This window comes from Propithecus coquereli, unplaced genomic scaffold, assembly GCF_000956105.1.
Source record: "Propithecus coquereli isolate 6110/MARCELLA unplaced genomic scaffold, Pcoq_1.0 Scaffold224, whole genome shotgun sequence".
In the NCBI taxonomy this organism is placed as follows: domain Eukaryota; kingdom Metazoa; phylum Chordata; class Mammalia; order Primates; family Indriidae; genus Propithecus; species Propithecus coquereli.
This window is the reverse complement of record NW_012147634.1, coordinates 4095790-4121911: the sequence shown is the minus strand read 5'-3', so window position 1 is coordinate 4121911 and position 26122 is coordinate 4095790. Positions and strand designations below refer to the sequence as shown.

Genomic DNA, 26122 nt, shown 5'->3' with positions numbered 1-26122 from the left:
AAACTCTCCCTCTTTTTAACCTCTGTAATCTCCCTCTCTTTAATCTCCACTCAACTGTTCTAAGTTCCTGACCCCAACCCGGCCTCATCCCCGCCCCTCCAAATTCTACTCACACCTTCCTCATGGGGATACAGCTTGGGGTGGGGGGTGTCAGGGGTGGGGAGCCCATCCCTGGGGAGGCCTTTGCTCTCTGCTGCCTTTCCTACCCTTTCTCAATCAGAACTCTCTCCCTGGTTTTCTGGAATCTGAGGTAGCTATTTTATCACTCACCACAGCTTTTCCCATCTCCCAGTTGGTTGGGTCCCCATCTGCCCCAGACACTGAGTCTTTTATTCGGGTTGTCTTGTCCTTATCTGTCACCTCCCCCCTAGAGGCAGAGCACAATCAATGTTTGTTCAACTGAACTGGCCCCTTCTGCAACTTGAATATGGCCACTGCTGGGTCTCCTCTCCAGGGCAAAGAATCTTCTCCACAGGCCAAGAATTTCACAGACAAAGAAGAAAAGGCATTCAGTTCCACAGACATTTACAGAAGGTCGCCAGTGGGGGTGACAGCTGGGCACACAGCCACCTCCAACACGGGCCGACTGTGCTGCGTGATGGAGTGAGGCGGGAAGCCACCACCTTACAATCACCTGCAGGGGACCGGGAGGATGGGGGTGGGGGTCACAGAGGAGACCCTGGCTTCTCCCGTCATCACTCCTCTGCTCATCCCTTCATTGCCAGCCTCCTGCGGCTGCAGAATCAGTGATTACCAAACCATCACCATCCTTTCTGACACAAAGTCGGGCAATCGTAGCTGTGAGCATCTGCCTCAGAGTAGGGACAGGCTGCTGCCTTCCCCATGGGCCAACTTCCAGCTCCTGTGGGAACTGTCATTCAGGGAGATGCTGACAGCCCAGGACGGTGTTGGAACAGAGCACAGGAGCTGACCTTTGATTCGCAGTCTGGTGAATTAAAAATCCTCCACGACAGCAGAGGCAAGGGGCCTGCCCACAGAGCCTTCCTCCCTCTAGCACCAGCGACACCTTCCACTCCCCACACCCCGTCCCGCCATCGTTAGCCTGGCCCTCGACACCGCTGCTAAAATGCCAGCTGCGGGCTTGGGGAAGAGTTCAGCAGGTCCCCTGGCTGCACCCACACACCTCCGTGGGCTCCCCTCGGCACTAGGTTGCCATGCCGAGGGGGACGGGAGTTCGACTGGCCAGGTGGCAGAGAAAGGCCATAGCCTTCTCTGATTTCTCTGAAAGACTTGGGGGCATTTCTCTACTCTCTTTGTACAGAAACGGTCTGTTCGTGGAGTGTCTAAATGAGAAGCAGTTGCCAATGACCAGACACAAACACAGAGACGGTGATTTCACTGCAGTGAGGAAAACCACTTGTGGCTCTGAGCCCAGGCTGGGGGCTGACTAGCTGGGTGACTACAGACAAGTCCTGCCCTGTGAAATGTTGTAAAATGGTGGCGTCAGGTGGTTCACCTCCGAGGACCCTCTGAGCCTGAACAGTGTGCACAATTCTCCCTCCGTTGTCCCGGCTTCCCTGATTCAAATCAGCACCAACTCTTACTCTTTCAGTGCATTTTATTTTGACCTTCACTAGACAGTTTCCCTGCATGCTCCTCAGTCAGTGGCTTCCTCTCCTTAGGAAACCCGGCTGTGTGAAGGTTAAGGCCTGTTGACACAGCCAAAGGGACCTTTAATGTTTGCGGTGTCTTAACACCAAACAAGCATACGACGTCCTTACAGGGCAGGTAAGACCTTGGAGAGATTGTAGACAGGTGAGTTGTGCCAATTCTCGCAGGTAGGACACAGGAAACAGGCTTTTGCCATCTTGCATTGGTTCCAGGATGCACATTTTCAGATCTCTGAAATCAGGAGGCATCTCCCATTCGGTGACACATCCTTGGTGTCAGCCTGGAGTGAAGGCAGGCGCTTCAGGAGAGGCCTGAGCTGTTTCTGCCAGCATTTGGGGCCACCCTGCCTCAGACTGTCAGACATTACATTTTCTGCTTGGAGTTCTTTTGGATCACACTACGCAAATGCAGAAAGCAAACCTGCATGAGTACCGCCAGCCTCCGGTCCTTTCCCCAGGACAGGATTTTTCATCCCCACCTAGTGACAAGGTGGAGACACACACGTTTCCTTGTGCTCCCTTTCTGCATGGTGGCTTTGTTTTTCATTTACCCCCTCACCAAGGGGGATACTAAGGGTATCGCAGCTTTATGTGGGGGGTTTCCTATTGGACTCCCCATCTTGGGCTTTGTTTTTTTCATTCTTAGTGCTCCGCATAATAATGATGCATCTTATAATCATGGCTTCTCATAGTTGATGAAAAATCACTGTTACAAATATTGTATATGATATTTGAAATCGTCCAGCATACTAATAGAAAAGGAGATAGGATTTTGAAGAAATGGTTTCATGAGATCAAACTTTCACATCCTGTCCTAAACCACTTCCTGTCTGTGCTGCTAACTGGGCATTCCCCCTTTAGCACCTGGGACAGTTGACTTGCCCAGAACCCATCAGTGAACTTCCTGTGACTTCTGGGATAAAGGCACAATTCTTTTTTCTGTTTTTCTTTTGAAAAGAGTCTCACTCTCACCCCTTGCTAGAGTGCAGTGGTATCATCATAGCTCACAGCAACCTCAAACTCCTGGGGTCTAGCAATCCTCCTGCCTCAGCCTCTTCAGGAGCTGAGCCTACTGCGCCTGGCTAATTTTTCTATTTTTAGTAGAGGCAGGGTCTTGCTGTTGCTTAGGCTGGTCTCGAACTCCTGACCTCAAGTGATCCTCCCACCCTGGCCTCCCAGAGTGCTAGGATTACAGGTGTGAGCCACCGCGCCTGGCCAAGGCACAGTTCTTTAACATGGCCAAAGCCCTGCTGCTCCTGCCTCCTCTCTGACCATGTCCACACCACACTCCCATTTGCTCCCCTCCAGTGTTTGCTGCCTGCCATGCCCCCTCTCATCACAGAGCCCTGGCATGAACGGCTCTGTTGGGAGCACTTCTCGCTCCCTGGCTCGCTTAGCTGATCTCGCCTCCAGCATCACCGCGTCAAGGACACCTCGCCTCACGAGATCAGACCCCTACTGCAGGCTCTTGCAGTGCTGCACGCTTCTGTTTCATAGCATGTGTCGCTTGTGTGATTCTTAATCAACGTGAGAATCCTCCACAGACTGAAAACTTCATGAAGTCAGGAAAGAAGCCTATTTTTACTCAACATTTTATCTCCAGAGTCAAGTTCAGCATCTGGAAGTTGGTAGGTGCCTGATTATTTTTTGTGGATGGATGGATGGGTCTGGACATAACCTGCTTCCACAAGCAGAGCAAACTCCCAGAGCCTGGGGCGATCAGGAGAGACAGAAGGAGCAACAGACTTGTCATGAGAAGGCCTCCATTTCTGTCACAAATGATGGGACCTTGGGCAAATAACATCCTCTGTTTCTTCTTCTCTAAATTGGGAACGACACTTACCCAGCCTCTCTGGCAGGGATGTTTTGTGAAGCCATGAAGGCACTTTGTAACTACACAATCTGCTCCCCCAACCCCAAACCTTCTAGTGCAGCACGGGGCCCATACTCCCTGCTCTGTCTACATGAGCCGGTTGGCTGGCCCCTCCTCCAGGGAAAGGGAGATGAGATCTTATAATCCTCGGGAGGGTTGCTCAAAGCTTTGGGTCATAAAGAGACCATGAAGCCTTGTGCTTCCCAACATTTATGTCTACCCTCTTCAAAAACCCTCATGGAATTTCTTAGACCTTCAGGGCCCAATGGCCCAGGTACATAAGAAAAGGAACCTCCTGTTGAGCACCTTTTGGTCTTCATTCTCACCCAAAGTTAGGGTCCTTAGCCAGAAGGGGGAAGGGTAGAGAAGGGGGAGATGCTGCTCCTCCCCCCCTGCTCTGCAGGCTGGTCTTCAGACAGGTTGGGGCTGGGTAGGAACAGTGACGGTGCCTTCTGGGACACCGTTCCTGGGCCAGTCATCTGCAGGTGTGTGCGCTGCACCTATACCTGGCAGAATACGTGAAGTCGCTTACTTTGCCTCTGGGATCTGAACTTTAATATTAAGGTGGATATTTACAGCAAAGCCTAACTACTCCCTCCCATATACCTCATCTTAGAGATGGGCATCTTGGGCTCCTGTTTCATCCGTACTGACTAGCTATGAGTGAGCCTAAGTCATTTCCCCTCTCTGAGTCAATTTTCTCATCAGTTACATGGAAATAATAATAATAATGCCACTCACTTTCCTATCTCAGAGAGTTCTTTTAAGCATCAAGCGAGGTCACTGACACAAGTGCTTGGTAATTGAAAAGCCAATCCAAACAGAAGGTAATATTATTTTCTCTGTGCATTTTAAATCCCCACTTCTGTAGCAGGAAAGCACCATGCTAACTTAGTTATCCCTACTTAACTCAAATATTGCCCAAGATCTACATTCCATAAGGCATGTAGGCAGGACGTGAGATGTGAACAAATCCATCATCACAAATCAATTATCCAGCAGCTCCCCAGGGCCAGCCGTCCTCCCTCTGGAGAAGGGTACACTAAGGGGTATTCATTCTCTAATTGTTTTAACAGCTTGGCTGCCCTGCCAGCGCCCTCTCAGAAAACCAGATTGGTGCGGGAGGTGCAGAATGAATAATGAACCAGCACCTCTGCGATTCTGGCTTCTGTGGAGGGGGTGGAAGGCTATGCTACAGACACACACCCCTGCAGGATAATTAATTCTAGCTGCATGCCGCAGCAGGGCGGATGAGAACGTGCTTCTGCAAACCATCCAGGATGCATCACTGACTGGATTCGGGTGCTCAGAGCTTCCAGCTGGCCAGGACTTCCTCAGAGCATGATCTGTTCAGCAGCTCCGACAGGGATACACTGGTGTCCCGGTGGAACGCAGAGCCCGGGCCCTCTGAGCTCCCACTCTCCAGCTGGAAGCTGCCCACCAGTTCCTGGATCCACTGTAGGTCTGTTGACAGCTCCTGCCTCAGAGCCTCGAACTCAACCTGCAGATGGTCCAATTTCCTGGCCACCCCTCCAAGGCTGGCCCCTGCAGCCTGGATGTCTTCTCGCAGGAGCTTCTTCAAGGACTCCATCTTGCGGAACTCATACCTGAGCTGAGACAGGTCGTGTCGGGTGCGCTCATTCTCCTCTCGGTACCAAGCTTCCTTTTCATTGTAGATGGAGACCAGGGCCTCCACGTCATCCTGGATGGTATCGTGGGCCCCCGCCAGGGCACGGCATCCCTGGTCCACCCGAGCCAAGTCCTCCACCACATGGGCAAAACGCTCGAAGTTGACATAGGTGTTGTTTCGGGGCATGCTTGAGTGGCATTTGAGGGTGTACTCTCTCAGGTGCTTGGTCTTCAGCTGGGTGGGCTCTGTCTTCCGCTGCTCAGGGGCTCTGCCTTCTCCTTTTGACTGGTGGGTGTTCAGACAGAAGAACTGAGTGTTAACTTGCCGCATGCCCCCAAGGGCAGTCCGAGGTGCAGGCAGAAGGCACACACATGGCCTCTTTGGCATTCACTGCATGCATCAGGCTGTGGGGAGAACCAGGGTGGGACGAGCACCCCTGCAGGCCATAAGAAAGGTCAAGGGGTGAGGGGGTACCGCCTGCATGTTCACTTCAGAGGTGTCCACGGCCATTAGAGAGGGTTTCCACACGCTCAGCGTTTAAGGGACGTTTGCGCAGACAAGCAGGCTACAGCCAGGACCCTGCAGGCAACCACTCAAGGGCTGGAGCACACGAGGCTGATGCAGGAAGGCTGAGGAGCATCTCTGAGGCCTCGGCAACACTGAGCACACTGTGCAGGAGCAGCCCAAGAGACTCCAGCTCTCTGCGCTCAAGGCCCACCCACGCTGGAGGGCCCTTGGCCTTCCCCATCCTTCAATGAGCAGGTGAAGCTGATCTCCCAAACCACTCCAGCCCTCCGGGTTCCCCATCTTGCACAGGTCTCACCCCTTCTTATCTGCACTCTCAGACCATCCTCCCTGGCCTTCTCATTTAACAATTAAGGTGAACGGGACATCTGGTGACATCCTTGGGTACGCATAGCTAGCCAGTCAGCAGAACTAGGGCCAGTCTCTGAGCCCCACCCTCCCAAAGTGCGTTTCCCTAGACTAGACTTCAAGACCTTCTGAAAAGCCAGCAGTTGGAGTCTCAATTGCAAGGTGAGTTAGGCAGGGATTTGCCTTTTTGCCCCGGCCCTCCCTAGAGGGAAGAGAACTGCCTTGACAGTGGCTGCCTCTCTTCCCTTTGAGGCCTGTTCCTGAGGCCTTATGGTGTCTGAGGAAGGCCAGCGACTGATCTGAGTGTCATCCTTGAGCCAGAGCCCCAAAAGTCAGAAAGAAGGAACCCTGGTTGCAAAGTTGGGGTTTTTTATTGCCATTGATCTCTCTACAACTAGGGAGTCCTGATTCTTGCTTTGAGAAGTGGTGGTGACCCATCTTCCAACAAAGGACAGTTTGTAAGTTGGCCCCAAAGAAAAAGGTTTCAAGTGAGGCTTATGAGGGTTTCATTGCATAAGTTACCTGTACCTGTGAAACGCAAACTTAAAGTAGCATAAACCTATTTGAACAAGCTAGGCCCCTTGGGGGCCCTGAGTAGCTTTCAGCTGTGCCCAAGGTTAGTGTTTCAAGCAAAGGCCTCTCCACAGGCCCTCTGCCCCAGCCAGCCCTGGCGACAGAGCAGAGACCCCTGCCCGCTGGAACTCATGGCCATGCCCTTACCGTGATCCAGGGGTGTCTGAGAGCCTCTTGGATGGTGAGCCGTTTCCTGCAGTGAGGATTAGAACACAGTGATGATCCACGAGGACAGAAGCTAGGAGCAACAGTCTCCATTCTCACTCGTTTTAGACCTATATTTTGGCATTTTTTGACCACTGCTATCAAACCAGTGTAACGGAGGATGCAGAGATGGAAAGCAATTGGCTGCATACCCTGCAGGGAAGGTGGTCCAGGTAGACCCCTCGGTAGAGTGGCCTTACTACCCAAACCCTCACCTTCAGTCCCAAAGCTGAAAGGCCTAATACCACACTATAGGAGAGTCACAAATACTCTACTGAGCTTCCAGAATCCTCCAAAAGCCAGCTCTCCATTGCTACACGTCTGCTCTCTGTTTCTGTTTTTTGGCCCCCAGATCCCTCCTCTGGCCTTTGCTGCTCTGTACCCAGGCAGGTGACCCTACTTAGCACGGCCCTGAGACTGACAGGACATGGCGGTCTAGTCTGTGGACCTTTCCACCTGCTCCATGCAGGCCATGCTCTGGGCACCCAGCACCTACAATTATCTGCCTGTTTCCTTCGTTGACCCCACAGCCACAGGCTCACCCCGGCCCTGAAGAAGGGGAAGGATTAGCACATCTCCCATCCTCCCTGTACTGACCTCTCTGTACCCACCTCCCCCCACTGAATCCCAGCCGGAATTGGCTTGGAACCCCTGCTCCTTTACTTTTTCAAATCTGAATTCCAGTGCCTTTGGGACAGACTGCACAAGCCAATGAGCTCTAAGGAAACCCAGGCTGACTTACAACCCCCCCCCCCCACCAACACACAGAGTTGATTACATTTCGGCAGGAGAAGAAAGCAGAAAGACTTTAGCAAACAAGTTGAATGCCAAGTCTCGGCCAGTCCACACTCCCCAGCCCCTGCCCTGATTAGACAACAATGGTACAGATGACAGCTGTGGCAAAGCAGGGACAGACCCATGCATCTCTGAGAGAGGTGACAGGAGGGGTCGATACCTGAGAAGCCAGTGGCTTTCTCTGTCCTCTTACCGGGTCTCTTTAACCAGAAGCTTCCTAATGAAGTCCTTGGCCAGCTCGCTAGTCTGGCTGAAGAATTCCTCATCGAAGTCGTAACTCACCGCCGTGATGTTCGCCAGCGTTTCCTGCTTTGTGTCTCCCAGGAAAGGGGACGCTCCACTCAGGCTGAGCACAACAGAGAGGAAACCACATGACTGTGGGGAAGTAGCTGGAAATGGGGGTGACGGACTCAGGGAACCCTAACCTGTACTGTCACATGGGGCTGGAAGGCTCCCAGCAACACAACCGGCCCCCTCTGGCCAGCCAACCAGCAGCCTTTTCAACTGAGTCCAATTCGATACACTGTTACGGAGCTCCTACTAAGTACCCGAGGGAGACAAATTGCGCCTGCAAGGGACGCGAAGTTGAGGAGAGAGAAATGCAGAGACATGGTTCTTCACAATCTCTGGCGGAACAAAGCAGAACGTAACAAGAGGCCAGATAAAGGGTGGGGGAGCACAGGAAAGAGGGGGGCCATGCAGCTCCGTGGCAGCACTGACATTTGCATCAGTTGCATCCTGAAGAACGGAGACGTTGTCAGCAGTCAGAGAGGGGGATGGAAAGATCTTCCAGGCTTCGGGAGCAACTTGAGCAAAGCCCAGGAGCTATGGAAACAGATGAACCACTGGGGACTAGAAGAGTCTGTGGGGCTCCCTCCCAGGGATTGTCAAGGGTGTACCCATCAAATAGTGACTCCCGAACCTGCCCTCTCCGGACTCACATTCCAGTTGTTCTGGGATCCTCCACCCAGACATACCACTGTCCCCGAACTCACTGCGCCAGACCCCACTCCACGCACGCCCTACTCCACCAATGTTCTGAAGCCAGAAACACAGGAGTCACCTCGGACTCTTCCTTCTATTTCCTTGCCACATCTAACTGGCCAGAAGTCTCGCAGGTGACATTTACTATGTATCTCTTGAAAGTCACTCCCAGCTCCACTGCCACTTTCTTAGCGTGGTGGCAGCTAGGTGCACTGGAAAAACTTTGAGCTTTCAGTCCTGGGTTTGAATCCCAGCTCAACCACTCATTAGCTGTGTGAACTCAACCTCTTTGAGCTGCAGTTTCTTCATCTGTGAAATAAAGAAAATAAAAGTCCCCACCTCACATGGTTATTGGGAAGAATAAATGCATACAAAATGCTTCATGCATTCTTGGCCCATACTAAGGGCTCTGGAGTTAATGGCCATTATTATTGTCAATGTTAGAATACAAAGAACCTTCTATGATTCCCCATTCTCTCTATAGATCCCATCTAAACTCCGGAGCACAGCATCAGAAGTTGGTCCTTACCTCGTGCTCGGTACATTTCAGCCACACTTAACACGCTCACCATTCCTTTCTTCCTGCCGTTTCTTGGCCGGTACAGCCCTTCCCTCCCTCTCCACCACCTGGGGAATTAACTTCATTCCGGTCTGTCCCCTCCACTGTGCAGCCAGGGCCGACACCCTCTGCCACAGCTCAGGGGAACCCCCCACATCATCCAGAGCTCCTGGGTTGTTGAGAGGATGATCTGGCATCCCTGCCCACTCTGGGCTGACTCTCATATCCCTGTGTGCCAAAACATAGCACTTTCCACGTGTGCCACGAGGGGAAAACGGGAAGCACTGATGGAATGAACACCTACTAACCCGCTGTGTACGTGCCAGAGTCAGGGTAGGAAATTTGCACACGTTGGCTTATCTAGCCCTCACAGCGTGCCTGTGGTGGGAAGTTTGTGATTCCTATTTTTCTGATGAGAAAAACAGGCCCAGACTTTAAGTACCTGCTCAAGGCCACAGGGATGGAAAGTGACAGTATCATCAGACTCCAGCCCCAGATGTACCCCACTACACAATGGAGCTATGCAGGAAATCTCTGCTTAGGCAACTGGATACTTCAGGGACCGGAGAGGAAGAAAGAGAAAGGAGGAGAGAAAATGTGCGAGGAAGACAAAGGCATCTGGGAAAAGGAAGGGAGAGGGGAGAGAAAGAAGAGGCAAGACTGGGGAGGGCACAGGCAGCTTCAGGGCAGTCCTGAGGCTGTCACAGTAACCCTCAGTCTGGGGCAGGCGCAGTAGGGAGCCCTGGGGTTCCACGGTGGGGATGCAGACACAGGCTGTGCAGGACGGAAGGCCGGAGCTGCTCTCCTACGTTCCTGCTCAACCTCAACCCCAGGGTCTAATGTAGGAAATGGAGCTCACCCCACTTAGCCTCAGGTTTGCTGTGTGGACTGAACACACCTGGCTTAGGGTGGGTGCTCCATAAATGTCAGACTATCTGCCTGCCCCTCTCTCATCCCTCCCACTTGCCCCAACCTAAGCTGGGTCGGAGCCCCAGGATCAGGGATACTCACAGGATGTAGGTGATGACGCCTATGCTCCTGCAAAACAGAGAACAGTAAGTCAGGCCACTGGGCTCCGATCCCAGGCAGCCAGGGACCCCCACATGGATCTCAGGGGAGGAGATCATCAGCTTCCTCCTTGGCAGCCCCTGGATGCTGCCTTAAGCTCCACACCCCTCTGTCCAGCCCAGGATGCATTTGAAGTCACTAAGCTCTGGACACTGAGTCTAAGGACCCAAGTTCAAGGCCAGACTCCCACACTTGCAGGCTCTACAACTTAGGCAAGTCCCTTAACACCTATGTACTTCTTTCTCCTTATAAAATTAGGATGATGATGACTATCTCACAGGACCGTTGGCAGGATTTTAGAAAGCCAGGTAATGAAGATAGTTCATTCATTAATGAATGAACTATAAAGCAGTGCTCAAATGAAACGAGCCCTGCGTATGCAGAGAATCGATCACTGCCCAACACAGTGCCCAGAACACTCAAGGCTCTCCGGGACCACTTGGTTGACCAGCTGACAGAGCTACCGTCACTATCATCTTTATCCAGGCTGCTTGAGAATTCTGTGGTAAAAACCAGCCAGGTGCAGGCCCGGGGCTGAGCCTGCACCTCCACCTCACCTCTCCCCTAGCTCCTCCACTGCTGACAAAGCTGTGACCCAGCCAGACTCTAACCAGCCTCAGGTCCAGGCCTGGTGGCCTCCAGCTGCCCGGACTGCAGGTCCAGCACACCTGGACCAGCCAGAGGCTCTGAAAGGTGAGTGTGGAGAAAAGGGTTTCACAGTCACCCCAAGCAGGGTCTGAGGACTTCTGCCCCTGGAAGGACCCCTCGGCCACCTGGATGGCTTGTGCAACTTACCACATGTCGGCCTCCAGACCCAGGGGCTCATAGTTCACAATCTCTGGAGCTGAAAGAAGTCACATTAAAGAGTCAACAGGAGCATGAAAAGGAGAGCAGATGATTATAGGGAATTTTAGGGAATTTGGCACCAAATGTCTCCATCCTGAATCCCCAGTAAGGAAAATCAGAGCAGCAGATGGAGATAATCTACACTCAAGAATTCTGAGGAACGGAGTTGCTATGGCCCAGATGTTTGTGTTTCCTCAAAATTCCTATGTTGAAACCTAATTGCCCATGAAACAGTATTAGAGATGGGGCCTTTAGGAGGTGACAGGTCATGAGAGTGGAACCCTCGTGAATAAACTAATGTGCTTACACAGCAGGCCCGAGGGAGCTTGTTTGTCCCTCCTGCCACAGGAGGTGCCACATATGAAATAGAGAGTGAGCCGTCGCCAGACTCCAAATCTGCTGGCACCTTGGTCTTGGACTTCCCAGCCTTCAGAACTGTGAGCAATACAGTTATTGCTTATAAATAACCCAACCTAAGGTATTCCGTGATAGCAGCCCGAAAGGACTAAGACAGGACTTGCCTGTCTTCCTGGTAGAAACCTTTACGCACAGGCCTTGACAGTGAGAAAGAGGGAAAGCACATAAAACACATGAAAAAGGAAGAGGAAGGTGGGGAGAGGAAGGTGCGGAAGGATAAATGCGGCCCCAGAGAACAGGCCTGCTTTGGAATGCTGCGGTAAAAGCCAGTCAGGGCAGCACTGGAAGGTGACGGAGAAGAAACGGTGGCAGAGAAGGAATCCACCTTCCTCTGGGTCTGGTCTGAAAGAGGGTACCTCCCAGCTGACGGGCAGGAGGACATTTTTGGGGACCACTGAGATGATGAGCTTGAGGTGCCTGAGCGGTGCCAGAGGAAGATGTCCGGGGGCAGGCTACGGGGAGTGGGCCAGAGCCAACAAATGCCTCATCAATGTACAGGTAGAAACAGGAGCTGAGCCAATGATGTGGACCAGGAGAGGGTGCAGCGTCTAGGAGAGAAGCCTCTACCGAGGAGAGGACAGAAGTGGACCAGGCACTCCCAGAGAGCAAGCAGATGAGCACTGGAAAGCAAGCACTGGATTCACACTCACTGCAGCACCCAGAGTGTCCAGAAGGTGGAAAGCGGAGAAAAGAGTGTAGATGACCCTTTTAAAAAGCTCATTGGTGAAATGGAAGTGAAAGAGAGGGCAGTAGCTTGAGAAGGAGGAAGGACTGAGCCTGTTCAACTGCTAATGAAAAAGGTGGGAAAAGCTGAGTTTGCGTATCTAGAACAGCAGCAGAACCGCTGCATCCACAGGGTGTGTCTACCATCCCTCCTGCCTCTCCACACTGCAAGACACAGGGGACCGCTGTCCTGGTGTCGCTTACTTTTTAGGTTTACAAAAGTGGCATCATACTGCAAGTGATCTACAGTCACTCAGATCATTTGATTTTTTCGCTCAACATTATGCTTCTAGTGTTCACTGAGTGTTCATCCATGTTTTTTCATGTTCGCTGCTCTATAGTAGTTCATTGTGTGAATATATATCATGTTTTAGTCATTCTCCTCTCAGAGATCATTTGGATGGTTTCCGTTTCTTTTGTTATTGGAACAAAATTGCTATGAACTTTTTTGTATGTGCCTCTTGACGTGCATGTGAAAAACTTTCTTTAGGACAGTGACATTCACAGTATGGTCCACAGACACAGTCTGCAGATCGTCACTGGTCCAACGAGATAGGTGTGGAAATTAGGAGTATGCATTTAGAGACTTATAGCAATTTGACATTGCTGTGATAGCCAAACTCTGATCATCTTTCTAGGAATTTATTTTCCTTGGATTATACTAAAATAGAGTCCAGGACAGATTGAAACTTTTTAAAAAAGAAAAAACTATAGTTTGAGAAGCACAACTCACTTTCCAGTGTTAATCTGCTTGAGATATATGTATGTCATCTATGTGCTTTTGTCTATTTTTCATGTGTGTGTGCTTTCCTTCTCCTTTCTTGCCTTTTTTTTTTTTTTTTTTTGCGTTTTTTTTTTAATGGAGATTTTTGGTTAGTTTTCTTACTGTTTTTTCCCCAACTTCTTTTTTTTTTTTTTTTAAATGGCTACCCTTGAGACTTGACTACAGATATCTAACAAATTCTAACATAAATCAGCATTTTGACCCTTCTCAAACAATCCAAGAACCTTAGGACAGTAATTTCAAACACTCTGTTCTAGCTAACATTATTTTCTTCAGTTTTTAGTTCTGTCCATTTTTAACTCCACAATTAAAACTTTATCATTATCATTTTTTAGACAGAAAATGTTTATATTTACCTAATGTTTACTGATTTCTTTGCTCCTATTACTTCTTGCTTTGAGATTGCCCTTCAGAGTTCATTTCCTCAATTTAGAAGTATATCTTTTACATTTTGGGAGACTGAGGCAGGAGGATTGCTTAAGGCCAGGAGTTTGAGACCAGCCTGAGCAAGAGCAAGACCCTGTCTCTACAGAAGATAGAACAATTAACTAGGCATGGTGGTATGCACCTGTAGTCCCAGCTACTTGGGAGGCTGAGGTAGGAGGATCACTTGAGCCCAAGAGGTTGAGGCTACAGTGAGCTACGATGATGCTTTGTACTCTAGCCCGGGTGACAGAGCGAGATCCTGTCTTGAAAAAAAAGAAAAAAAAGAGAGAGAGAAAGAAGTACATCTTTCAGAAGTTCTATTAATGAAGGTCTATTGGTAGTAAACTCTATTTTAATGTTTTGGGGGTTTATTGTTGTTCTTTGTGTTTTTCCTGAATCTTTCTCCTTATTCTTAAAATATAATATTTCTGGGCACACAACTACGGGTTTTTTATTTTTCCTCAGCTCTTTAAGAAAATATTCCATTGGCTACTGGCTTCTATTGTTGTTTTGAGAAATATGTTGTCAATCTAATTATTGTTCTTTTGTAGGTGATCTGTCTTTTCTCTCTGGCTGCTTTGTCTTTGGTACCCTAGCTTCACTGTAATGTGTCTAGGTATGCATTTATTTTTTTTCTGCGTGATATACATTGTGCTTCTGTATCTGTGCATGGATGCAGTTCCGAAAATTCTCAGCCATTCCCCTCAAATGTTGCTTCTCCTTTATTGTCTCTATTTCCTTCTTTTTGGATTCCAAAGAGACCTATGTTAGGCTTTTTTTTTTTTTACCCTCTTTTACTTATCCTTTCTTTCATATTGCCATGTCTTTGTCATTCTATGGTACTCTAGCTAATTTTTTTCAGCTCAGTCTTTTAAGTCTTCCATTCTCTCCTCAGCTGTGTGCAATCTGCTATTTAACCCATGCATTGAGGGTTGTGTTTTGTTTGTTTTGTTTTTTTGAGACAGAGTCTTGCTCTGTTGCACTGTCTATAGTGCAGTGGTGTCATCATAGCTCACTGCAACCTCAAACTCCTGGGTTCAAAACATCCTCCTGCCTCAGCCTCCTGAGTAGATGAGATTACAGGTGCAGGCCACACACTCAGCTAATTTTTTCTATTTTTTGTAGAAATGGGATCTTGCTCTTGCTCAGACTGGTTTCAAACTCCGGACCTCAAGCCTGGTTTCATCCTCCTGCCACAGCCTCCCAGAGTACTAGAATTACAGTCATAAGCCACCTCATTCAGCCTCATTGAGTTTTAAATTTCAAAAATTATATATTGAATTTCTTTTGAATTTTTAAAAGTTACATCTATCTGGTTCTTTTAAAAATTTGCCTGGTCATTTTTGACATCTCTTCTTGCTTGCTCATTCTTGCGATTCTACCTTTTGTTTCTATATACATTCCACTTATTTTATAGTCAAAATTTGATCATTTCAATGTCTTATGTCCTTGAACATCTAAATCTTGCTAGTCTCTGATTGAGATGCTGATGTGTGCACTTGTCTCTAGGAGGTCCTCCCATTTCTTTCTTTCTTTCTTTTTATTTTTTTGCTGCTCACAGCTCCAGCTCTAAGTTCAATTCACTAGTTTTTGGGGGTGGAACAGGTGTTGCTGAAAGAGTTATTATCTTTAAAGATTTCTCATTTTCTATGAGCCCAAAATTCATTGAAAAGAATTTTTTTTCCTCAAGAATCCAGTTTTGTAGTGGGAGAGCCTTTTGTCCACCACACTACTGAAAGCTGACACTAACTTTTTAACCCTGGCTCTCAGGTTAAAATTTCAGAGGAGTGATGGGAATAGGGGAAAGTGCTTACAATCTGTTGCTCAGGGATCTTGGGAAAGGCAGCGGCTTAGGCACGTTGCCCTGTATATCTGTAAGGTGCAAACAAAACCATTGCAAATAAAACCATACTGGCTAATAAGAGCCAATTATGTGCATCTATCTCTTCCCAGCTCTGTATTCAATGATAACATGTTGGTATCTTGAAACTGGCCAATGCTATAAATTAAGGATTTTTTTTGAGACCTCATTGTTAGACATTTATCAGCATACCACTGGGAAAACCTTCCATAATCTGGTCCCACTCATCAACATCACTCATACCAACAGTCTGGCGTGAACTCTTGGCTCCATTCAGAGTAGACAGTGACTTGCCCCTGATGCATGCACTCATTCTGGTCTTACTCTTCTGCTACGGTATCACAGAACCTGGGATGTGTTCCTCCTCTACCCTCGCTCACTTCCCACCCTGCTTCAGAGACTTTTCCCACCCCCAACAGCAGCCCTTTGCCCCTTACTGACTCAAGTTCATGACTGATCCCATTGACCTTGCCAGAGCGGATATCTTGTCTGAACAGTCTCTCAGAGCGGTCTTATATGACTTGCTTTACAATTAACATCCTGTCTTGCGACACCCCTTCCATTATTGCTCTGAATTTCTAGTTGAACTATTGTTATTTAACAACTGGAATAAACTTAACTAATAAACATGCATTTTTACCATATATGTGAATGGTAGGCAGCAACTGCTCTCTCAAACTTCTGATGTCTGTGTCCCAGGTTTAAGTTGGCTCTGCCACCAACTTATGACCTTCGGTATGTCGTTCTGAATGTGGCTCACTCAGTGCACCATGCAGTAGGTGAAGAATAACCTTGGTTGACCTTAACTAAAATCCCCCAGCCCTCCATTTCCACATTAGTTAAACTGGACCAGATGATCTGAAAAGATCCTTCCAGCACTCTTATTTAGTGGTTTGATGTCTTGTTTCCACAACTAAACTGTAAGCTCCTTGGGGGTCTTCTTAGAGAGAGAACCAGGTATAGCAGAAGGGGCATAGGCTTTGATGTTAGCTGTATCTGTATTTGAATCTCAGCTCCACCACCTACTTACTGGTTGTGTTGCACTTGAACAAGGCACTTAATGGAGAAAATAACTAAATCTGGTTCATGAAGCCATTTGAGGATTAATTGGGATGATGTATGTAGCATGCAAGACATAGTGCCTGGCACACACAACAAGGGTTCCCTGCCCTGAGGTCTGTGGGGTCTCTGCAGCAACGTTCCATAGTGACTGCAGAGCTAATATATGCGGCTTGGAAATCCATCAGGACGGATGGTCTAACACATTCTATTTTCCTTTTTGATTAGACTGTGGTCAGAAGCTTTAGTTCCTAGATTTTGAGGAGACCACACCCTCCCTCCATGTCTAAGACCACTCCAACTCCCAAATAGATGGTGGTTCTATCTATTCCTTTCCCCTCTGCAGGACTGTTTCTTCATGACTCTGAACCCCCAGCCCAAGCCATATAAGGGGGCTTCTGGGGGCAGGACAGGCAGGGGCCTGGGCTAAGGGTGAGAGAAATAGGGGGAAGAGAAAGCAGCCAGGGCTCCACAGGAGCTGGGCACCCCATGCATGAAGAAAGGCCAGGCACACAGAGAGGTGAATGGGTATGTCTGGCAGATGGCTTCCTTTTTCCTCTCCAGGAAATCAAGCTATTTTAGAGAAGGTTGAGTTTATGGGAATACAAGAGGGTGAGGCAGTTTTAAATCCTCACAATAAACTCATCTAAGAGGAGGAGGTGGGGCCGGCTTGGGAGATTTCACTCTGCAAAGGCCTCTAGCCCTAACTGTACACCCCCACCCCCACCCCGAGCCCCACTGGGTGCTCAAAGCCTGCGCTTGCACCCTCATGCAGAGGCCCAGCAAGACACTTCCTTCCCCACCCATTAGGTTTCTAGGGGATGTCCCCAGGCATCGACTCTCACCCCAGAGGCCATAACCCCAGACACTGGTTTGTTCCTGGGATTTCTCTACCTTTGATGCCAGATTCTTTGCCTGAAACTCACCAACAAATTCTGGCGTCCCAAAAATGCTCTTAAATTCAACTCCATCTTCTATTTCATGAGCCAGGCCAAAGTCAATCAGCTTGATGTGTGGAATGGGAATATTCTTGTCTAACAACATAATGTTTTCTGGCTGGAGAATAAAAAAAAAAAAAGGAAGGAAGGGAAAAAAAGGTGGTAATTAAAGCCCTGTTTTGTGTTTTTGCTTTGGGGTTTGGGGTGTGGTTGGGGTTTCCTTTTTTAGGAGACTAAAACAGCATAAACTCTTTCTTGTTTTTGTGTCCTCAGTCTTCCCCTGTGAACTCAGAAACAGGCATAGGGCTGAGAGCAAGGCCTGGGTTTCACCAAACCTTTTGCTAACAGCAGAACTGAAGACTTCAGCTTTACTCTCTCTTCTGTCTCTGAGTGGCAGATCCCTTTAATGCAGTGCTTCTGTTTCCTGATCTGTCAAATGAGACACTTGCAGCATTTCCGGTAAACAAAACCACCACCTCTGTGTGAGTGTGATGGGGACAGGGCATCGAGGCTCAGCCTCGTCTTACTTGGGCTCACTGACCTTGGTCTTCCTGACCACCCGTTTCCCCCGGCCAGCCAGCTTCCTGTTGACAACACTCCCCTCCTCTAGATTGACTGCATGGTTCACATTTCTCTGTGTGTTTAACTAATTTTGGCCCTCAGCAGGACACAGGGAAAAAAATGCACCCAATTTCCAGGGAAAATACCAGCTGCTCAGGCTATTTCCAGCCCAGCAAACAGCTGCCAGGTCTGACACAACAATGCGGGTTGGTGGGGGTGGAGGGACAGCACCTCACATATCCCAGGAGCCTGGTCCTCACATACCCCGGACTCCCAGTGAGGCCAGAGCAGGAACCGAGCTGTCCCTTCTCACTCCCACCCAACCACTCAGACGATGAAGTGGGTGAGCAGGTCCTTCTGCTTCACCCTCTTTCTCCCACTCCCCATGACTGTCCTAGACTCCATTCAAAATGGAATGTCTTAAAAACACATTCACACTAAAATGTGTACACAACTGTTTATAGCTGCGTATTCACAATAGCCCTAGAGTGAAAACACCCCAATGTCCATCAGCTGATGAATAGATAAACCAAATGTGATACAGCCACGCTACATACAGTATTTGTATGTGAATACTATTCAGCCATAAAAAGAAATGAAGTCAAACAAAAACAGAAAGGAATGACATACTGACACCTGCTACAGCATGGACGAATCTTGAAAACATTATGCCAAGTGAGAGAACCAGTCGCAAAGGATCACATATATAATTCCATTTATATGAAATACCCAGAATAGGCAAATCCATAGAAACAGAAAGTAGATTAGCAGTTGCCTAGGACTGGGGGAATGGAGGAACGGGGAGTGACTGCTAACGAGTACATGGCTGCTTTTTGGGGTGATGCAAATGTTCTAAAGTTGATTCTAAAATTATCCTATAAATGACTATGGTGTTGGTTATATAACTTTGTACATTGCATAAAGTGAGTGAATTGTATGGTATGTGAATTATATCTCAATATAGCTGTTAAATAAATACATGTTTAAGAAAATTAAATATCCTTGTTTCTCAAAGCACCAAAGAATTTCCCACCTTGCACCTCTGCCCACACCATCTGCTCTGGGGCTACCTGGAAGGCCTTCTGTTCAATCTCTGCCCATCGAAATCCTTGCTGGGCTCCAAAGTCTAACTTGACCCAACTCATCCTTGAAGACTTTCCTCAGAAGCCCCGAACCCCCCTACTACCCGCCCACCAGGAGTGAGCCCTCCCTCCCCCAGGTCCCTTCAGCCTTATTTGAACATTTCTGTTATGACATTTAGCATGCTCTCCCTTGTCCAACAGTCCTTTGCTGTCTGTCCTAGCCCCCCACCAGAGTTGTCCTCGGCTAGCAGGAGGCCTCAGATCTCTGCACCTTTGCCCCTGCAGCACAGAGCACGGCCGCTGGCTCCCAGCTGTTAGCTGAGCTGATGCTGCATCTGGACTGAAACCTTACCCCAGGTGCCCTGGCTCCCTGAAGTCTCTGTGACCTCCCAGCTGGAAACTTTCACTCAAAGGAACTGGCTGAGGCCCTCCTTTGCTTTTTTTGTTTCCCCTTAAAAAAATACACACACACACACAACACATTTCCTGTTGCATTTTTTAAGCTTGTTTATTCTTCTTCCCCTCTGGAGATTACTCTCGACATTATTTTGAAAATGTGTCAAAGTCTTTTCCGAAAGCAGAGCAGATGCTTAGGCTCTGCAGAAGGGAGTGAGGGTGGGGAAGTGAGTAGACAGGATCCAGGCTGGTGGATCCAGGCAGTGGGGACTCCAGTGCCTCCAACCCAGCCCGCTGGTGACTGCGCATGGACCCCAAGAGTCCTAGCTCCCCATGCAGTGAGCTGCACCCTCCCTGCTGCCCACCATCTCCCAGGCAGGCAGCCACTCCCTCCATTCTTAGGAACTTCTCCTGTCTCCTAGGGGAAAGCCCTGAGACCCCTCTCTAGGGCTCAGGGACAAGGGCCCAGGCCCTGTTGACCACCATAGCTTAGGGCCCAGGATACCACCACACAACACACTGATGGTGGAAACCACAGTGGGCAGAGGTGGACACACTAGACCTGGTGATCCCCAGGACTACGGGGAAGCAGGGCAGAGGCGGGGGAGAATTGAGGCTGAGATTTCCAAGGCAATGCTGCCTCGGGGAGGTGAGAAGGCTCCCAGTCCCATATCCGCTCACCTCTGTGGCCCACGGCCCAGGGGAAAGAGCTCTCCACTGGCTTATGAGAACCTCAGGGCAAGGCCACATTTTTTCACCCGAGTATCATCTGTCCTCAACCCCACACTAAACCTAACACAGAGCAGGTGATATCTCTGCCAGGGACACTCTCCCTGCACTACCCCCTTCCCAAACCTGGCTAATTCCTCTTCACGTTTCAGTAAAAATAGCACCTCCTCTAGGAGGCCTTCCCTGCTCCCGCCATGCCGTGCTCACCACCTCCTCGGTTCTGAAAATACCCTGTACTTCGCTACTGCAGTGCTTCTTACACGGTCAAGCCGATCTGCTTACTTGTCTGTCGCCCTCCACTAGGCTGCGAGCTTCGCAAGGGTTTTGGTCCCCTCATCTCCCCAGAGCTTGGGATACAGCCTGGCATCCACTAAGTGCTCAATAAATGTTCCATGAGTAAAGACAGGTGCCATTTATGAAGCCCCTGCAATATATAGGACCTAAAGCTAACTAAGCACGTGACATACTTTATGCTTCATTCAACTCTCTCAACTACCTTATGTGGTGGGTGTTATCATTCCTCTTTTCCAGAAAAAGAAACCAAGACTGTAGCACCAGCTCATGGACACGGGGATTTTAACCTAATCTGTCAGACCCCAAAGCTTATGCTCCTGACCACTAAGTGATCCCCCTTCCTTGCTTCTCAAGGCTCTTATCAACCTGTCCCAGGGAGAAGCAGGAATGCCCCTTGGGCCAGGCAACCCAGGGCAACTTCATGCCTGGCTCTGGCACCTGCTTCCCACCCCCAGGATGCCTTTTTTTCTGGTGATGTTTTCACACAGGTGAGTAGCCCCTGACCTCACCCCTGGCCTGGCCCTCAGAGCCTCACGAGCTCCTGAGCTGGACATCCTCATTTCAGATGAGAAAACAGAGGTCCTGGCCAGGTACCCAAGCTGGGTCTGGATAAAGGGATGTGGCCTGGGGGTTTCAGGCTGGGAGGTGGCTGTGGGACAGCAGGAACGTTCTGTTGGGTGATCAGGACCTGGGTTCTTGTCTCCACCCTACACTCACTGTGAGGGCCATTTGGACCAGACACACCTGCAGACTCAGACCTGCCCTGACTGGGAGTGAACAGGCCATGGGCTCCCTGCCACTGAACAATGTTTCTGCTTCCTTCCCAGGCCACCAAGGGGATTCAAGGCTCTCCCGGGGATTTGGACCTCCATATCTGCAGCTCCTTCTTGCTGTCTCGACCTCCACTAATAGCCTGATGATAGTCTGGAGGCAGGGCAGAGATTATAGCATGTTTACCAAGTGCTACAGATTGCTGTAGCATGTTTATGCTAGTGCTCTATGTGATCCTTGCAGCCACCCTGAGTGGTAGGTACCATTATGAAGCCTATTTCACAGATGAGAAAACTGAGGCTCAGAGAGTCAGGTGATTTGCCCAAAGTGCAACAGGTCATAATGTCAAAGTTGGAGGCCAGGGAGGCTTCCCCAACACTTGTTACTTTCTCCCCATCACGCCACTCAGTCTGGTTAAGTATTTTCCATGGTCCCATTGACCAGCAGAGAAACCCAAATGCCCTGCCTGATATTTGACGCATTGGAGGCACCGGCTGCCTCTGCTCCCTGTCCAGGCTTACTGCCCGTCACTTGCTTGGACCTGCCCTATATCCTCTCAGGGTGGGTATTTCCACCCAGAACGACATCTTGATTCCATCCTTTGCTCTGGTTGTTCCTGTGGCCAGGAATGGCTTTCCTACTCCTCCTCACACTTGCAGAGCCTATTCACCCACGACCCCTGCCTCCTTCTACTCCCTTACTTTTCAACGAAGCTTCCCCTTGACCTTGTGCTAACCTCAGCACAGATGACGCTTGCTGGCATCCTAAGCTGTAGGCTCTCTCTCATACGTGATGCCACTTTCCTAGGTGGTGCCCCTTTCCCTTGGAAAATTCAAATTGGTTTTATGGTTCCTGGCATCCCCTATGGTGTCTTCCATCCTGCACCTTTCATTAATATTTGCTAAAGTGAACTGAAAGAATCCAGGTCCAGAGACCACTCCTTTTCTGCCCCGTGGAGACCCTCCACCACCACTAGGGGCGCCAGAGCGCACTCCTCCCATAGGGCTGTAATAGGGCTGGGTCAGGAGGGAAGGGCACTAAAAGAGGGTCCAAAATGTAGCCCGAGGACCAACAAAGCAGCAGCTCCCCAAGGATTTGGTCTAAGCTTCTCTGCTTCCTCTCTCACGAACAGAGCTGAGTGGTGAAGAAGAGCCCGGGCCTGTGGATGGGAAACCGCATTCCAGCTTCACCACCCAAGCCTGTGTGAGCTTAAGCAGGCCACTTCCTTTCTATGGGCCTCAGCCCCCCACCTCTAAGTTAGACACTGGGTGACATCCAAAGCTCTAGTCCCTGCAATTACAAAGTGGCACAACATCCCAAGCTGGATGGGAAAATCCACATTTTTGGGCTCTGGGCTCTGAGCAGGATATGTAAAGGCTCAGGCCTCCTGGCCCCAGGTCAAGAAGGAAGAACAGGCCGCTGGGCCCAAGCCAGAGCACCCTCTGGGGTAGTATGATCCTATCCATACTCCCCGCTCCTATCATTCTCCTCCAGCTTTATTTACTTCAGCCAAATACTTCACCCACACACCTGACTTCACCTCCAAAGCACGGCTGGAGGGAGGAATCACATTCCCGTAGCTGCTGCCACTGCCTACCTAGCTCAGGACCTTGGAGCTTCCACCAGGAGGTTGATCTGCCCTCACCTGTCAAAACAAACCTATCCAGCTCAGCCCACCAGGCAGGCACCCATGGGAGAGGCCAACGTGCCCCTTCCTGTCCTGGTGGATCTGGCCAGAAGTGCCTGCTGTGGTGCCAACTGGAAGCTAGTCCTCCGGGGAAGACCCGTGTCCCCAGCGCAGCATGCCCAAGAGCCTGTGCAGGATGAAGTCACCCTCAGGGGGATGTGTAATAAAGCACAAAGGACGGGGGCTGGAAGTCAGGTCTGGGTTCAAATCCCAGCTCTGCCACTCACAATGAATGAAACCTGGGCAGAGTCACGGGACCTCTTGGAGCCTCAGTATCCCATCTATAAAATAAGGACCATATCTACCAAGGTGTAGGATTGTTCTGAGGATTCAGAGAGATGGTCCATGTAAGGTGCAGCACCCAGCAAGATTTCGGGGAACAATGGCCGTGTTTGTTCTTTCTTTTCTGGGATGCAGCATTAGCAGTTGTTCCTGGGAGCTCAGACTGAACCCTGCTGAATCACCTGCACTCAGCTGAGGAATGTGCCCTTTCACACACCCACCTCCTCCTCCCCACTCCTCTTCTGCTTCCTCCCTCCCACCCCATTTCACCTCCAGACTCACAATGTTGGGGCTGCAAGGGACCTCAGAGATCATTTAGTCCCTTCATGTTGCAGAGCAGTCCAGAGAGGTCAAGAAACTGCCAACATCACTGAGCAAGGAGCAGAGCCCAAGTCTGCTGATCCCCTGCCCAGGGCCCTCTCCAGATGCCTGTGTGGCCTGTCTGCTGCTGAGTGAGGTCTGTGCTGTGGGGACAAGGCAGCTGCCTGTGCACCTTCTCTGGTGATGTCAGGCACAGCTCAGATTATGCAGGCAGTGCTGGGCAATCAGAGGAAGCAAAGCTGCTGCCGCCAGGCCTCTGTGGACAGGAGTTCAGGGTACTATGGCTCCCTCTCCTCCTGGCACACTGTAGATGGGACCACAGGCAGCCCCTCCCCACAAGTCTCCAGTGTGACCCATGCCCAACATCCACCTTAGCCTGGCTGAATAGGGCCTCTTATCCTCGTCCCACCTCTGGCCTCTGGCCCTCTCTGCTATCTCTGACACTGCCTCATCACCCCACCCCGCTCTGCAGTTCACCCCGTGGGAACGCCCTTCCTGACAAGCTCCTTCTCCCCCTCACCTCCCAGCTCTGACACACTCACACCTGAATGTCTTCTGTGACCCCTCTCCCCTCTGATACAGAGCTAGTTGTTCCCACCCAAGGGCCTGTGTGGCACCCTGTACATGCCTCTGTCCCTACATGTCCTGTCCTCACTGTACTAAATCCCCATGAGGGAAGACAGGGGCCTTGCCTCTCATTTCCATCCCTAGCACCCAAGTGGCTGGTGCTGTAGTGTGTACTCAGTTACTGTTTGCTGGATAAATGGATGGATGAACCAATGCAGTCACATACGCATCTCTTGCACATCCTGCTTTTGGAGAATCAACATAGATAATGGCAGGGACAGGGCTTGGAATCTGGGTTCAAATCCCAGTTCTGTCACTTACCAGCAGCCTGACACTGGGCAAGTTACTTAACCTCTCTCAGCTTAGGTTTCTCCCCTATAAATTAGGAATAATAATAAAATCTAACTCAAGAGGGTTACTATCAGGATCAAACAAGGCACATAAAGTGGCACGCAGTTATCATCTTTGTGACTATTTCCTTGACTATCTCTCTCCCTTCCAGAATGAGAATCTTTATCATCTGCCTATTGAACCCCTGCCCATCCTTCCAGGCCCTGCCAGAATCCTCTCTCCTCCGGGAAGCATCATCTGAATATGCAGCCCGGCCCTCCTTCCCTCTCCCAGCCCTGCTCATGCAGCAACCTCAATGACCGAGACTGCCGAGAGCTCTGTGAGTCTCGCCTCCCCCACTAGATTATGCACTTGCTGAGGGAAGGGCCTGCTTCTCCCCCTCCTCCTGTGTTCCTCCACACACCCAGCCTGGCAGTTCATGCAGAGCAAGATGTGTCGCACTTCACAGTTTACGAAGTAGTCACACTCATCTCATTTGATCCTCACTCTGTGAGGCAAGCGCTGCCATCACGCTGATTTCACAGCTGAAGAAACCGAGGCACGGGAGGTTAAGTGTTTGCCCAGCTAGGAAGTAGTAGAGCTGAGATTCTGGGATCACCCCTGCCTGCTAGCAAAGAGTGCCTCTCTGACCTGGCTCTGGTGCTTCATCAATTTTCTGCTCAGCTCCATGTTTTTCCCAGGAAGCCATAGCTGTGGCTTAGGGAAGGGCCTGAACTCAGATGCACTTGGATTTGTTAAACCACAGCCTCTGGCCACTCACCCGCTGCACGGCTCTGATTTTCTGCTGCCCTGCCGGGTAAAGCAGGAAAGAAAACCACCGACTACTCTGTATGTTCTCGTGGATAGAGGTAGAGAAATAAAATATCACTTTCAAGGCCATTCCAGGACCACTGGCTTTCAACCTTGGGCCAGTGAGCGCACTGGCACTATGGTCTATGCTCCACAACTAGCAATTGTTGTGGGCTCTCTCTGCACATCCCTTTATCAGACCCTTGAAGCCACCAGGTGAGATCAGGATGGATGTTGCCTCCATCTAACCAGTGAGGAACCTGGGCCAATCCAGACATTCTGAGCCCCAGGTGTGCTTTGGGGGCCCCCATCTATGCTAACTGCATATCACAATCCCCTGGGGACAGTATTAAAAACAGTAAACCAACGAAATCCAACTCAACCAGGAGTAGGGTTCCAGAATCGGAATTGTAAAGCAAGCTCTGCAAGGAAGTCAAAATCAGTCAGTGTTCAGTGTGTGCAAAACCAGTGTTAAAGAGGGCTCTGACATCAGATAGACATGGGTTTCAGTTCCACTTCTGCCCCATGCTAGCTGTGTGACCTTGGCAAGTCACTCATCTCTCTGAGCCTTGGGCCCCTCATCTGCAAAATGGGAATATGGTAAGGGGTTCTGAGGAGGCACAATGAAGCCCTAGAAGCCCTCTAGGAACCTCCCCTTTCTATAAAGTGGGCATGACCATAGGGCCTCCTTCCTAGGTTTGTTGTGTGGGAAAAATGAGTAAGTGCATGAGGAGCATTTAGAGAAGAGCCTGCATGAATGTTAAGTGCTCCATAAATGCTGGCTGCCATTACTATTATCACAGCCCTGCTGCCACCGCAACACTTCAGCCTGAGTACAGCACCGTCCTGTTTACAAAACGCTTTTGTTTACAGGATCTCAGAGAATCGGGGGTGTGTTGGAGCCTACTGGCTCATGAGGGTGGATTGTTAAATTGGCAGGAATTTTGTGAACTAGTTGTTAAACAGGGCTATTATTAAAAAATAAATTATAAGGCCGGACGCGGTGGCTTACGCCTGTAATCCTAGCTCTCTGGGAGGCCGAGGCGGG

The 26122-nt window shown here is 49.9% G+C and overlaps 2 protein-coding genes across 5 annotated transcripts in view; both read right to left on the bottom strand.

Moving 5' to 3' along the window:
* The window catches only part of DAPK2 (death-associated protein kinase 2), a 111131-nt gene that overhangs the window by 9335 nt on the left and 75674 nt on the right, over positions 1–26122 (bottom strand). For all 4 annotated transcript variants that reach the window (XM_012645075.1, XM_012645076.1, XM_012645074.1 and 1 more), the window contains 5 exons: positions 17233–17362; positions 10986–11034; positions 10134–10160; positions 7773–7925; positions 6728–6773 (listed from right to left, as the gene is read on the bottom strand). In XM_012645075.1, coding sequence (XP_012500529.1) covers positions 6728–6773; positions 7773–7925; positions 10134–10160; positions 10986–11034; positions 17233–17362 — 405 coding nt within the window. The remainder of the gene's footprint in view (positions 1–6727; positions 6774–7772; positions 7926–10133; positions 10161–10985; positions 11035–17232; positions 17363–26122) is intronic.
* Positions 4492–6249, bottom strand: LOC105810995 (death-associated protein kinase 3-like). The gene has a single exon (XM_012645079.1). It carries the CDS (start codon positions 5519–5521, stop codon positions 4811–4813), a length of 711 nt encoding a protein of 236 aa, XP_012500533.1. The 5' UTR covers positions 5522–6249; the 3' UTR covers positions 4492–4810.